The following is a 15305-nucleotide window of genomic DNA, read 5'->3' on the forward strand; positions in this document are numbered from 1 at the left end:
CTGGTTTGAGTTCCCCTAACCCTCCCTCCCCCCCCCCCCCCCCCCGAGTTTGATATACCCCTCCATCAGGTGCGTGCTGTGACACATGCTTTTATTTTTGGTGGAAGGGGTGTGCACTACATCAGAGCTCTTCTTTCACTGTTAAGTACCTGTGTCTCATTCTGTATCAGTAATTTATTAGTACATTGGGTTTTTTTTTTAGGGCGAACATTTTTGTTGACTTCTACACAGGGAAAGTGGTTGTGGTTTTCTGCTCCGCTCCATTGTTCCCAGGGCAGATCAGTGCTCTATATAAGATGTAGAGCCACAGATTTTTCTCAACTTTACTTCTAGTAGAATAAAAAAAATCAGAAGAAACATAAATATTTTACATTTTTAAAATTTGTAACAGAAATGCATCCTTTCTCTTTTTTTGAGGAAAAGGCTATGTTGAAGCTTTTTTCCCACCTGCTTCCTATCTGCCAAAAAGAGGGACGGTACACCTGCAGACTGCCGTTTCTATTGCTTATGCAAACACCATTTACAGCGGCATCCCGCGGTCACGCCGCCTACTCGCCCCGTGCCACTGTTGAAGCTTTCCTGCCGCGCTCCGCGCACAGCGCGTCGCCGGCTCCCCGGCGGGGACAAGGGAACCCCCGTCCCTCGGGGGGAGGCTCTCGTTACGCCCGGCACAGGGCAGGCAAGTTGCGTCCCCGGGGATATAACACGGCCAGGACCGGCGGAGCGCCGCGGGAAGAGGGGAGAAGGCGGAGCAGCCTGTCCCCCGAGTGCCGCCGCCTGCGGCGCGACTTTGCGGCCGCCGGCGTGGCCTAACCCCGTCACAAACCTCCGCTCCCAGCCTTCGCGCCCGCCCTGAGCCGCGCTCGCTTGCGGCCCGGGGGTGGAACTTTTCCCGCTTCCCTTGCGGGCCCCGCCAGCCCAGCGAGGGCTTTTCCCGCGCAGACGCCCCGGCGCTGCCCGCGGGGGCACGGGGACGCGGCCGCCTCGCGGCGCGGCCCCTCCCCCTTCCCTCGAGCGGGCGGTGCCCCGGCGCGCGAGGGCTGCCGGGCGGTCCCGCCATTGTGACGCAGCCCGCGCGGTTTAGTGACGCGCGGGCTCTGTGTGGTTGGTCGGCCGGAGGGGGGAGGGGTGCAGCGGCTCGGCCGCGAGCGGGCGGGCGAGCGCGCGGGCAGTACGGGGCCGGCCGGCGCCGGAGAGCGCGAGCGAGGAGCGGGCGAAGGGCGCGCGCGGGAGCGCAGAGGGACGTGAGAGGGAGCGCGCGCGCGCGCGCGCCCGTGCCCGTGCGAGAGCAGGAGCGAGGGAGCGAGCGCGCGGGGGGCGGCGCGGCGGGGAGGGGCAGGCCGCGGAGCCCCCGCGCCAGGCCGCGCGGCGCGTGGCGGGCGGGAGCGGCGGGGAGGCCGGGCCGGGGCGGGCTGGGCCCATCCCTGTGGAGACGGTGACAGCGCAGCGCGGGGAGCGCGGCCGCACGAGGCGGCCGGCGGCGGGGACCGGGCCCGGCGCGCGCGCGGCGGGGCCGGGGCAGCGGTGGGGGCCGGATCCCATCATGGCCTCGGGCGGCGGCGGCGGCGGCGGCGGCGGCGGCAAGATCCGGACCCGGCGGTACCACCTGGGCGTCGCGAAGCCTCCCTATGCGCGCAGCAAGCAGGTGAGGCGCGGCGGCGGGAGGCTGCGGGTCACCCCGGGCGGGCGGGCGGCCCCTTCCCCTGTGCCCCCCTCATTCCCTTGGCGCCCCCTCAGCGGCGGGAGGCGGCCCCGCGCGGCGGAGCCGCCCCTTCTCTTCCCTCCCCCCCACGTGCGAGGCTTTGGGCCGGGGTTTCCCGGTGGAGCGGCCCGGGGGGGGGTGGGGAAGGGTTTCCCGCCGGGGCCGCGGGGATTGTGGGATTTCCGGACGCTCGCCCCGCTCCCGTTCCCGCTCCGCCGGCAGCCCCGGCCAGCGGGGGATCCTCGCCTCCCTTTTGTCTCCCGCCGGGCTGGGGGAGATGCCCCCGCTCGGCAGGAAGCAAAGGCGGGAGGAGGAGGCAGCGGGAAAGGTAGGTGCTCCTTCCCCCGCCGTGCGCCTCGCAGCCCCGCGACTGAGGTGGGCTGGCTCCCCGTCCGCGGGGTAATCGTTTTGTCTCCGGGCTGTCCGATTCCTTAACCACCCTGGGACGAACACCAGAAAGAATAATCTGTGCTTGCTGTCTGCATGCACCCGCCTCAGAATGAGCCCCCCCGGTTAAATTGGTGCTGGGTTGCCAAGTGTAGTTACTCTTCAGATTTAAGTGCCTCGCTTCTAATATTTGCCTTTCTTGACAAGTTTCAGATTGCAAATGAGTTTGTGAGGGTGTTATGTAGTTAGGCATCTTCGACTGTTTTTTTGTACGATGCTGCATGCAGAACCCTCAGGTCTGCATCTGGTAGTTTCTTCAGTCTCTTGCCTGTGCCTAAATGTGCTGATGCAGTGCAAGTGAAATGTAATTCATAAGGCATTTGTTCTCCTTTGTATTACAGGATAGAGTAGATGGATAACAAAAAACAGTTTGTAAATTGCAACACAAAAATCCCGTGCCATTTTGAGTGGCTGGAGGGAAAGAAACAGAGATCTTTCCCAATTACTGTTTGCTAAGAAATTTCAAGATGCCCAGAGACAGTGCTCTGGAAATGCCTTCCACGTATATTTATAAACCTGAAGTTGACTGTTCAACCAAAACCGTACATTATTAAATCGGCAACATAAGCTAGGGGATTGAATATTATATGCAAAATTGAGGGAGTGTTACGCACGAGTTGTTGCTCAATTGGTTTTTATTATTTGGGAAGTACTGTACTTATTCTTTTTTATAGTATACTGATCAGCAGTGTTGTCCTTGTAAAGCTAGCATGGCGATGCTTCATACAGAGGATCACTGCACTTAACAAATGTTGAAAGCTCTTATGTGAATGACAGAATAATGTTGAAATTACCATGTTGCATGTGTTGATACTGTGTAGATAACTGAAACCTTACACGTTAATTTAAAATAATTAACATAGATGGTTTTCTGACTCTTCTATTGTCTGTTATCTCTGTGCGTTTTCCAGTTGGTTTATTTAAACAATGTGCCAAAGCAAACACGTGCTTGGGGATATCTGTGGGATTCTGCCTGGAGAATGGATGCTACAAATCGAATACAGAGATCAAATTAACAGTAATATATTGGGGGAAGAAACTGTAATTATTAAATAAATAGGCAAACTGATAGATGTCAGACGTGTCAGACAAATTATAACGTATTTGTTATAATGGGTAGCTTTTTAACCCTATGCAGCTCGCTAACTTGCATTACATAAAAAGATGAGCTCGGGGTAGACAGCTAACTTCAATTGGAATTAATTGACAAGTGTTCCTATTTTCAATATAACGTCCACTCTGCAGAAGTATTCTGTGGTAGTGTTAATTGTCTCTCAGTAATGAGTTTGGGAAGACATGAAAGTGCTCAGTGCAATCTTGACATGAGGTTATACCTCTGATTCTGATCCCCCTCTCCCCTAACTACTATCAATAAGTAGGTTCATAGTAATATTTTAATAGAACTGTTCTAGGTGCTCGCAGCCAAAACTGCGGCCCTGAAAACCTCGGTCTCTTATCATCAAGCTCCAAAGGTGCCTAAGCACTGTACGCAGTATAGCTAATAGCTTTAAAGTTCCTAGGATACCTGAATTTTTTTCCGCTTGTATGAGAGATGATTAGCATGATACCAGGCTCATGATTGCTTTCTGGATGTTGTTATTTTGCCACAGTCTCCTGGGGAGTTCAGTCAGGTGAGAATTCTCCGATTGCGCCCAACATGTGCTGCAGAGTCAGTCTCCTATAAAGTACAGCGACAGCTTTAGAAGACAGTTGGAAGAAAAAGTGCTGCTGCTGCTTTTTAACGACTATTAGCGAAAGCATTTGTTCAGAAGGTGGTAGACCCTGCTTCAGATTCCTTTTTTGCCTGGAGGGATCAACCTACATCTTCCACTTTCCGGGCGAATATCCCAGTCGCCAAGCTGTGTGTTGTTTTCAGTTCTCCTGGCTGAAGCTGTGTTACTATCCAGAAAAAGAATGCATGATTCACTGAGCCAGAAAGAGGATATATAAGAAGATGTTGCCCTCCAAGGCTGGAGACATGCAGGCTCTGATCCTTGATTTCAGAAGTTTTTTGTTTTATGTTAGATGTTCCTTGGAGCAAACACACAAAGCCTAATATTTCCTGCCTTTTTCTCCCCAAGTGCCTGATGTCTAAACTTTAGAGCCATGCTTCATTATGTTTGTGTGTGTTTTTTTTAAATCTAGAGCCTTTTTTTAAACCAGCCTCAAATAGGAGAGGTGAACAGACGCTGCTGGAAGAGAAGACTCTGACTTGCAGCTTGCGTATTCTCCTGGAAGATGGAGATATGGGTACAGATTCCCCCACTAGTGAAGGAACTAAACCATGGTATTTTCCCTTCTGAGCTACCATCCTGCGTTATAAGAAGTGCACCGTCAGCAGCTATATTATTAAGCAAACAAACAAAAAGTAGCAGCACTGCTAAGTAAAGATGATGTAGACTCACCCACTGTGAAGGTTTGTGGGGTGGGAATCCTCAGAAAGAAAAGAGCCTTTTTGTACCTCTACATTGGGTGTTCTGGGAGTAGAACTGAGGAGTCCTCCCCCATTGACAGTGCTTTCCTAGTGGCTAAATGTTGACAGCTCCACATTGAACGCATTGACTTTAGATTACGCCGTGCTTAGCATGCTACCTGTTTACTCAGCCATCTCATGATGAAATATCCAGCCTCCTTCTGTACCGTGTAAGGAGCTTAGGCACTTGGGTTGAAATTACAGCTTCTCTGAGAGCTAAGCACATGCAAGCGAGGGAGCTGTTGTGTCCAACATCTGGGTTTCATCTTCTGGATGTGGCCCCAGTGCTTCTAAGTGCTGGTTTGTCCTAGTCATTTAGGTATACTGATGATTGGAATTACTAGTGTGGAGGTGTTAATGGGATGAGTGTTTACATTGTTGACTTATTAAACAGCTTCTAGTACAGTATCTGTATGTTCCTATTGTTAATTTTATGTTTAGTTTTGCACTTGTGTGTGTGTGTGTGTGCGCACGCTGGTTTAGCCTGGAATACTGCCATTCTCATCTAGGTAACATATAGATTTTAAAGATTCTAAATGTGACTTATAGGAGAAGAGACTAAAATAACTTTTTTAGTTATTTTTTATTTGATAATTAACCATTCAAATGAATGTGTCAGAGAACTTTGACTCTCCTGGACTTTTAAACTCATAAAAGCAAATTTACGTATGAGAAAAGTCTTTATAACCTTCCCATAAACCTGTATGTTTATGTTAAGCTTCAGCTTAGAGCTGTTTGATATTAGAGAAACTTCTGCTGGGGAGTGATACGTTTTTGTTTTTTCTTACATGTGTACGTGCCAGTGCATATTTATAATGTAGATGTGCTACACTGATATACAAGAAAACAGTCCAAAGATATTTTCCTTGATGAAACCAGCATAAGTTTCTGGATGTTTGTAGTTGGTCTTGTGCTGATGTAGTTAGGATACTACCTGAAAGAGGGGACCAGAAGGCCATTGAAAAGCACATTTGCTGGTCCTGGTCATGAAAGCCCCTCTGGATTGATAAGTTTCACAGTCACTTGAGACATCGTGTAAGATTCTTCCCAGACGGAATACCTACAGGATCGGGAACTTAAACTGTATGCAGCAATGCCTAAATCATTACATTATCACCTGCTACTGTCTTGAAGGTAGGCAAATTGTAAACTATTGTTTGATGTATGCATGGGATTTTCTTGGTGGGCAGCGACTGCAGGCAGCAGGCAGAAGGAATCGTACAAACCACCAGGTTTGTTTCGGGATGAAATTGTGAAACTGTCATGCTAAAGAGTTCCTAGAGTATCATATCAAGTAATGTAAACTGGGTAATGTTTCATAAACCTGAAGTATGAAAATATTAATTAAAAAAAAATCTTTATTAAGAATGTCCATAGGGACCTACACAAGTATAATTGTATTGATTTAACTCCTATCAATAGGATTGCACCTCGAAGCATGCTTAGGTGGTTGTATTTATATTTGTATGCATCTCTTTGCTTGTTTTGGTTTCATAGTAGATTAGCACATTGAACTAAATACAAATAGATTCGAAGAAATGTTTCATGTGTATTTAAAGATTTGTTTGAAAAGAATGGGATAGTAGTTAACATCAGAGGTTTTGTCTCTATCCCAGAAATATCAAATTGCATTAGCAAAAGAGATTTTTAAATGTGGTACTTGGCTTTCTACTGCTACTGTAAACAAAAATGTATCCTAGTTGGGAAGAACTTTTTAAACTGAGATATTGACAGTTTTCTCTCATTTAGGCTAACAGTACTGTCAGTGGTACAACAAATTGTAAACGATGATTGCTACAGCATTTTATTAATATTTTGGGTTTTGTCTTTCAAAGTGTTGTCATGACAGCCTTGGAGGCTGTGAAGTATTAGAGAAAAACAGTATTAGTGAGCGGTATCTTAGGAGAAGAAAAAAACAGATGAAATAATTGACTGTGTTAGCTGGGACACTGCAAATTGCCTTTGGTTGCTGGCAGCACATCACTTCCTCTGAGTTATTTATTCCTCCAGTCAGTAATTAGAACCGGTTCTTGCTCCCCTGCCGTGAAGGAACTGAGCTGCTGCTGATTCTAAGGACTGCGAGAGGACAGAGTTTAAAATCTCTTTTGCTTGCCTAAAAAAGTTTGAGCAGAGCTATTTCACATCAGTGCGGCTGCGAGCTACGTAGCATCCTGTAACAAATTCATAACAGGGTGGGATGACTGGCTCAGTGAACATGGGACGAGCAGTGGATGTTGTTTACCGGGACTTTAGCAAGGCCCTCAGCATGGTCTGCCATGTTGTCCCTGTAGCCCAACTGATGAAATATGGACTTGTCAGGTGGACAGTAAGGTGGTTGGAAAATTAGTGGGATCATTGACCTCAAAGGGTTGTGATCAGCAGTACAAAGTTCCAGTGGCAGCGGATTGCTAATAGAGCCTCTCAGGGGTTGATATTGGGGCTGATACTGTTATATGTCTTTATTAACAACCTGGGATGAAGGAATGGCACGCATCTTCAACAGATTGCCAGATGATACCAAACCTGGGGGAACGTCAGCCCCATTGTATGCTGAAGGGTAGGGCTGACATTGAGGGATCTCGACAGAAATAGGCTGTCAGGAACCTCATGAGGTTTGACAAAGGCAAATGCCAAGTCCTTCATCTGGGACAAAACAACCCAATGTACCTGCTGAACAGCAAGTTGAACCTGAGTCAGCAGCATGCCCTTGAGGTGAAGAAGGCTAACTGCATACTGGACGGTATTAGTAAGAATGTGGGCAGGATGTGAAGCAGGTGGTTTTTCCCCTCTATTCAGCTCTTCCAGGACTGCATGTAGAGTGTTGTGTCCAATTTTGGCCTCTCCAGTACAAAAAAAGATGTTGACATACTGGAGTGAGCCTAGTTGAGGGCCACCAAAATGATTAGGGGGCTGAGGCACGTGGCTGAGAGAGCTGGGTGTGTTCAGCTTAAGAGAAAATACCTAATGCAAGTATAGAGAAGGTGGAGCAAGGCTCTTCTAGGAGGTTCATAGCAATAGGAAAAGAGACAGTGGACTCAGGTTGCAAAAATGGAAATTCTGATTTCATATTAGGAAAAATCTTTTAACTGTGAGGATAGCCAACATGTTGGAAGAATTGCCCGGAGAGGTCTCCATCCCTGGAGGTGCTCAAAACGCAGGTGGACACAGCCGTGGGCCACCTGCTGTTCTTGGCCCTTCTCTGAGCCGGAGGTTGGGGTGGGTGACCTCTGGGGTGCCATACAGCCTCTGTGTGTGCGCGGTTCTGTCAGTGCTGCTGTTGGACCACAGAGCACGGACAGACGTGTGGTGTCAGCATAAATGTCAATGTTATTCTAGGGTGGTAATCCTTTTGTTGGTCCATCCTCTAATTCTGTCTTCAGGGCTATGCTGCTTTTTGAGGGAAGAAATAATGCCTCCATCTCACTGTTGCATTTCATCTAGAGTAACTTGCAAGGTTGCCCTCAAGAAGAGAATAGCTAAGAGGCTTTTCTCTAGGGTTGCTGTTTTCCAGACCATTTTTTAAAAATGTCTTCTGTTTTTTTAGTGGTAGATCATGTGATATGCTTTTCCATTTTTCTGCTGTTAAATTGCAAAAACGCTGTGGGTTTTTTGCTATCTTTTTAATGTTCTGTGTAATCAATCCAGTATTCGTTGTGTAGGTATTGTACATCTACAATATGTTGAATAGTCATGAGAGAAGGGGGAGGAGATGTTCCTCAGTATAGGTTTCTTGGTATGTACTACTAAGACAATATAATGAAAACTCTCCTCTGCTTTTTGTAACGTACAATATAAGTCCTCAATGCTGAAGAATTATTAAGTGCCCACAATATTTTTTTAATGAAGAATTCTAGCCATTAGGCAGAATTTTTTATTGCTTTTTAGGGTATTAAATTACTTATCTATGCAGTTTCATGAACAACTGCCCTAAATTCGGACATATTTCTTATTTTCCCTTGTACAGTTCTCTTGTGCCAGGTATCTTCCCTTCTTGCCACTACATTCCATATTTTATTTTATTTTTATTTATAGTGCTGCTTAAAAGTCTTGACTTGCTTTCTCCTTATGCCTAAACAGGTCTTATCTGCCTGCTATAACTGTCTAATTAAAGGTACAATTTAAATACCTTTTAAGTCAAAGAGATGTTAATTTTGCTAACAATTGAGCCACTGGAAGCTAGTGTTATGCGCAGCTATTTATCACCACCTCTGGTGGGAGATTGTGATACTCCCAACCTTGTTGGTGGAAGGGACAGGGTAAATACTCTCTAAACCCTTTAAGCCAAGTCAGTTGGACCATCTTAAAATTGAGTGAAGGCAAGTATGAACTAGCTTGTTTGACTTTGCCTGAAGCGTAAGTAGTTTTGCAACTTGCTGATACAGTATTTGTCATTGTGGTATTCTAGATTACTGTACAAAAATAATTAAAAGATCTTCTCTTAACTGTGAGATTTGCTTTTCTTTGTTTTTGTTGGAGAGTTTACAAATACATTCCCCTTCTTTTGATAAGAAAAGACTTTAAATGTTTTTTCTCCCCTTTGTCTAGGAAATGCGACAGCACTAAAGCTTTCATATTGGGGCAGCAGTACTAATATTTCCAAGGGGGTGGAGTTTCCTTTGGGTTTCTATAACTCATCTCATAATTGCATGTTGCATTTAATTACAGTGCCTTTGTGTGTGTTTGGCTTGGTTGTGACCACCATGTTTTTTAAAGTAAGCATAAGTTCCTCTTTACATTCACCTTTGCTGGGAAAAAATGTGTATGCCAACACATGGACACCAACATGCACTGAAGTCCTGCGGCTACCGTTTTCGCACACACGCTAGCTTTGCGAATAGCTGTGCCAGTAGAAAATTTTCTTTCTCCTTGCTGAGGTTGTTTATTATTTTCTCCATAGCTCTGCTGTTGGGAGGAGTTGTGTGAGAGTATCCTGGAAAGCTGGCTGACTTTGCTTTTAGTTACGTTTGTATTTTGAATCAAACTCTTTTTTGAAGCAGATGAGTCTCACAATGCCTTCCCCTATTAGAGCTCAAGGTCTGGTGACCTCCAAGACTGAAGTAAACCAAGCGAAGAGTTAAACTGTTCAACTAGCGTTTTCTTTGAGACTGGATTACAGGTCTAGTGAGGCACTGAAATATTTATGATAACAAAATATTAAATTGGCAACGGAAAACTATACCAGTATGTGCAAGCCTGTAAGATAGGTGCATTTGTTGTTCAAGTCACCCTGAGCTAAGCAGATGTAAACAAGGTTTAAACAAGTTTAAATGTAGCTGTATTAGGGAATTACTGTGGTGCAACTAGATACATGTTAAATTTAGCTATAACAATGCACCTGTTCTAATGTCAGCCCTTAGTATTTGTTATTAAACTTACTTTAAAGAGTTGTAGAATATATACAGATTTGTTGATGTCATTGCCTTCAGTCACTAAAAAGATAATCTCTATGTGCAATGGCAATTTTTCCTGATACTGGTAAGAGAACAGTGTTTAGAGATATTGGTTATATATTTGTGAGATGCTCTTGGTTCTGTCAGTTGAGCTGTGATGAAAAATTATGACCAGAAAGACACTGCTGCCCCTTATGACTGAAGATTACTGCCCTGCAGCAGAGGTGAACCTTCCTTGGCTTTACAATATAACAATAGCTGCTGCTGCAGCTAAAGCAGCTGTGCCCGAGAGTCAGTGTTTTAGTTTCTCCTAGACACCAATTCTTGCATTTTTCAATCTAGTGAGGAAATATATGCAGCAGGGTTAAATTTGTCGTATTTAAAGTAATTGCAGGTTCTGCTGGTTTAGATGAATTGTGAGGTTTAACTTTTATATGCTAGACAATGTCTATGTATGACACTTAAAAAGTAGGAAGGCTTTGAGTATTGCTAAAATATCAGATAATGCAGAGAATAACTAAAGATAATTCTTTGGTTACTTCATTTTAACTTACGTGTTCAAGTTTGTGAATAAGATAACAGTGAATGTGCAACAGGATTGACGTATTACATTTTGCAAAAACACTAGCACATCGTATTGTCAGCTCAGTTTGTAGATCAGCATGGATAGAAAAGATATTTCAGAGGGAGTGTGAGAGTACTTTGCTTTCTTTTGCTAACACCACATTTAATTGTGATTTACTTTGGAGTGCCCCTCCAAAGTGGCAGGAATGAAATTTTGTAGCAGTAAGTACTTCATTCTGTTAAATATGCTTCAAGTTATCTATAAAGCCTTGTCTGCACTAGAAAGCATTGAACACGGGGATGGCCATCAGTAAGCTGTGAGTTGCCCTTGAATGGCATTTAACCATTGCTTTAGGAATTGTTGCCCTTGTGTTTTACATACATAACATGTCCTCACTACTACGTGCCATAGATTAGCCTGTGATACCATGTTTGTGAGTGCTTTTAGGCAAAGTGGCACTGAAAATGTTTAATTCATTGCCGGGAGTTTAGTATATTATACAAGATAGCAAATTTGTAGTATGGGGTATGATACCTTGAAAGCCTTTGTATGCATAAACTTTTTATTTACCGTAAGTGCAGGAAAGAGGAAGAGTTTGCCATTTCTATTATCGGTTGTGTTTGGTGATGTTGAAATACTGTAATGAATTGGGTCTTACTGTATAGAGAATACCTATAAATAAAATAAACAATTTTATGCCTAAACTGTGTATGTAAATCCTAAATATAAAATATATATTATCATACTTTGCTAAATCTGATAACTTGTACTAATGGCCTTGCAAGACCATCTGGTACTATGGGAAATGTATATCTTCATCATTCTAATTTTGAAAACTTTAAACTTCTTGTCCGTGCGGTTATGTCAGAGTTTGTTATCCTGATGCCATGTTGTTTTAGCTATTGTTGTACTTATTAAGTAAAAATAATCGGTTTAGACTATAGGGTTCCCTTACAGGAAAAGAGAAAGAGTCTGAGCAGCATTTCAATTAATGTTGTTCTACATACTGTCTATGAAACTTAGCTGCAGGCACACTGCGTAAGGGCAGCAGTCTTTCAATAAAAAAATACTAACTGTACCTAGAGTCCCTTCTTAGATTAAGAATGAACTCCTTTAAAACTACTAGCAAAGTTGTAAGTGAAAGTAGTCTCCTTAATTTTACATTTTTTGTTTTTGGTACTGATAGATTTCTGTCTCAAAGTGTAACTCTGAATGTGTGCTCGGTGATTTACAGCGCCCATTGCTGATCGCTGCTGAGGATTAACTAGAGCCTAATGTAGCACTTCCTACAAGGAAGGAAGAAAGGTGCCTGGTACTTCGTGCTCTCTTTTGTAATGTTGTCACTGTGTCGACTAAAGGTGTTGACAAAACTTGAGGTAAAACCATTCAGTGTCACAAGGATTTAACCTAGTGGGGTAGACACTGATTATTTATCTATCAGAACATACGATGGCTTTTTGCACTCAGATGGAAGTGATAATGATGGGTACAGATGTGCCAAAATGTAAAACAGCACCTGAATTTTCCTGGGATGTTTATTCTAAAGCTAACTAGACTCAGGAAAATAAGCCTCACTTCAAGCAATAAGAAGGAAATACACCGGCATCTGGAATCGTAATCCCTTCTTCGTGATTTTTAGAAATAAATCTGAACTAGTCCACTTGCCTTAAATAAAATTGTTGTTTTTCAAATGTTACATAATTAATGACATTCCTGTAACATATTGTTCATATTAAGTCATAAGTTTTATTGTCTTTTTTTCTAAATGAAGTATCAAACTCTGCTGTCCTACGTCCAAATTGAAACCACTCCCTAAATAGCAAAAGCAGAGTTAGTTTAAGCCAGTCCAAGTCTGTGCCGCAGCAAGAGGCAGTCATGTCGTGTTTCCATTTCTATTCCTGCTTTTGCATCAGCACCCGTGCAGCCACACGGTGAGCTGGACCAGCAACCTGATGCCCCTGGGGGGTACTTCTCACCATCACAGTCTCTAGATGCATTTTTGGCTGGATCTATTTGATAGAGCCCTGATAGTTTCACTTGGCTGCGTGTATGTGCTAGCGGCAGCACAAGGGGAGGGTGAGGTGAAGAGGAGAAAGGGACGAACTCTTTAATGGCAGTACAGACACAGGATGGTTAAAAAAAGGGAGAAGTTTTGTTTCTTCATCCTTTCCTGGCTGCCTGATCTTGCTCTCTCTCTTGGGCCAGTTCTGGTGCACTCAGCCAGTTGAACTCATTAGTCCAGCAGAGAAACATGTACTTTTTGCCAGATAAATGAATTCAGCTAGTACGGAGAGTAGCCTGCTATGTGCCAGAGCTGGCATGAGGTAACTGTGGGCGATGGAGAGAGCACGAAAATTCCTTTTTGATGATTGGAAGTGGTTAGATTGATCTGCTCTATCTCAGTGGACTTCACCGTTAGGTGCAGGTTTTCTTTTTGAGGACTTACTGATTCACATGTTTTAATAACTTGAACTTTGAAATGGGAAACAAAGAAATCCCTGAGAGGCCTGGAGGTCTCTTGATGCTTTTCAGAGGTGTGCATACAGTGAAGTGGAAATTAGCTCTTTTATCCAGTTGTATATTTTGCATCTCTGACAAATTCATGTTAGTGTATGACCTTTATATAATTTATATATAATTTTTTAGTACGTCCTGTGTTGTATAGTGGGATTTACTTAAGCCTCTCAGACTGAAATCAGCTCAATTACAGAAATAGATGTTTTTCCAATAATGCATCATTGCTGAGAACTCCTGCCAGCACTTTCCGCCCCGCCATGCTATGTGAAAGACCATTCTGAGCTGGGAAAACTGTCCTATTCTGTAAATATTTTTGGCCAAGAAGTAGCCTGCTTTTAAGTTTGGAAGTTGAACTGTGACCATAACCTATTGATTTTTCTTTCTTTGTATAAATTCTTTCAAGAAATGGTATTTTAAAGTAGTAAATTATGACACCTATTTGTTTACTGGTTAGTATTTCCATCTACAGATCTTCTGCCTAGAGTTGCGAGGCAGTGTGCCTTGTAACTGTAGTTACTGTTGCTGTGGTGTTTGTATACATAGACTTAGATATATCTAGCAGAGCTGCAGACACTTAGGATGATGCACAGAATTTGAAAAACTGTTGTAAACATCTATTCCTAAGCTACTGGATCTTTTCAGTGGAATTTTTTTTTGTTTTGTTCTGCTTTCCTGCTGATACTTTAGGATGAGAATAGAGTATGAGTGCATTTAAGATGAGCAGACAACTGTTGGTACTGACAGCAGCTCTCAAACTGCTGAAATCAGTCAGTTAAGGACTAAAACACATTCACTGACTAAAACGCTGCTACGTGCAGCCGTGGCATGTTTTGCCCTTTCATGATACTAAGATGCCTCTGTGGCCTGTAGAAATGAGGAGTTATGAGCGTTAAAGCTGCGTGCCAGCGCCGCTTCCTCCACTCCCAATCTGGGGTTGTGAACTAGAGGAGTTTTTGTGCAGTAGCATGTTCGGTGTAGCTGTAGTGAATGAAGGTGTTTAGGAAGGTGCTGGCACGTCATTGTGGCACGAGGAGATTGGGATCTGAGCAGTCTGCTCATATTTTGCTGGAGGAATAAGGCTGTTAGAGTTGTCTTGTACTGTGTCTTTTGTATTTCACCTCTGAAGATCTGTTTGCGTCAGTGAGATGTGCGGTATCCTTGTCAGCCTTCTAGAAGGATTAATGATGCCCATGTGGGGAGATGGTAGCGCCAAGGAACCTGGGATGGACAAAGTACAGAGCTGGTGGCAGAGGAGCAGTAGAGGGTGCTCTGCTGCTGACAGGGTAGGCTTGTCTTGCATGTGCAGGGAGAGGGAAAGGGTGTTGGAACCCATGTGCTGAAGTTGAAGAGTAAGAAAACTAGAAGTTAGGGTAAGATTAAAATGCCAGCTTTTAAGACAGTGTAAGGCATGACACTTTGCTGAAATGTCCTAGCAAGAACATGGAGTGTGCATGTTTAAAAGCATAGTTGGTCAGTGGTACCTTAACTGCCTGACTTGGACAGGAGTCCAACCATGGTGGTTTATTGATTGGCTTTCAGCTGTGATGGGCAGGTAGGAGATGGCGTAAGGAAATTTTCATTGTCTTGGTTTTTTTGTTTGTTTGTTTGTGGTTTTGGGTTGGTTTTGTTTTTTTTTAATGGTGTGTGAATGGGCATACCCTGGGGTGTGTGGCTTACTTTTAGGGGGGAGGTGGGGTTTTTTAAGCAAGATCTGTGTTTGGTGATGGCTCGTTCATAATGCCTGCATAGTTCTTTCACATTGCCTTTAATCAATATTTTCATTTTGCAGACAGAAAATGGAGGTGTATTTCAGTGTATTTTGCTTTTCCTTGCTTTGTCACTAAGCAAGCAGTATTCTAGAGCATAAAACTATGCTGCTTGTCTTCCACTGTGCCTAAGCCAGATGGAGCAGGCTATTAGTATTTGCTACAGTACAGCTGTGCTGAGCGAGTTCCAGCTCCTTGATTGGTTTGGGAAGTTACCCTGTGTTACCCAGCTTAGTCTTAAAGTGCTGATGATGTGGAGAATGCTAGCAAGGCTGCCATATGCAAGAAAGGGTCAAACCAGTCTGGTTTTAGATATGGATGGTAAAATGCCATCTTGGTTAATTATTAGTCTAGCTAGATTCTCCAGTTACTCATTTGGATTACTAATGATTGGGTGTTTACTCTTCTGGATGCCTACGACTTCTTCCATCATGAGTCTCAGGTA

General features: G+C 44.1%; 1 protein-coding gene across 6 annotated transcripts in view; it reads left to right on the forward strand.

Annotated features, from left to right (window-relative positions):
* The first annotated feature begins 1519 nt into the window (after positions 1 to 1519).
* The window catches only part of NUP153 (nucleoporin 153), a 48273-nt gene continuing 34487 nt past the window's right edge, over positions 1520 to 15305 (forward strand). For 2 of the 6 annotated variants that reach the window (XM_075142709.1, XM_075142710.1), the window contains exons 1-2: positions 1524 to 1645; positions 3760 to 3780. In XM_075142709.1, coding sequence (XP_074998810.1) covers positions 1544 to 1645; positions 3760 to 3780 — 123 coding nt within the window. In that variant the 5' untranslated portion in view covers positions 1524 to 1543. Of the gene's footprint in view, positions 1646 to 3759; positions 3781 to 5460; positions 5757 to 15305 lie in introns of those variants that run through there. The other 4 variants (XM_075142715.1, XM_075142714.1, XM_075142713.1 and 1 more) reach the window with 3 other exon arrangements.

The sequence above is a fragment of the Calonectris borealis genome, chromosome 2 (assembly GCF_964195595.1).
Source record: "Calonectris borealis chromosome 2, bCalBor7.hap1.2, whole genome shotgun sequence".
NCBI classification, from domain to species: domain Eukaryota; kingdom Metazoa; phylum Chordata; class Aves; order Procellariiformes; family Procellariidae; genus Calonectris; species Calonectris borealis.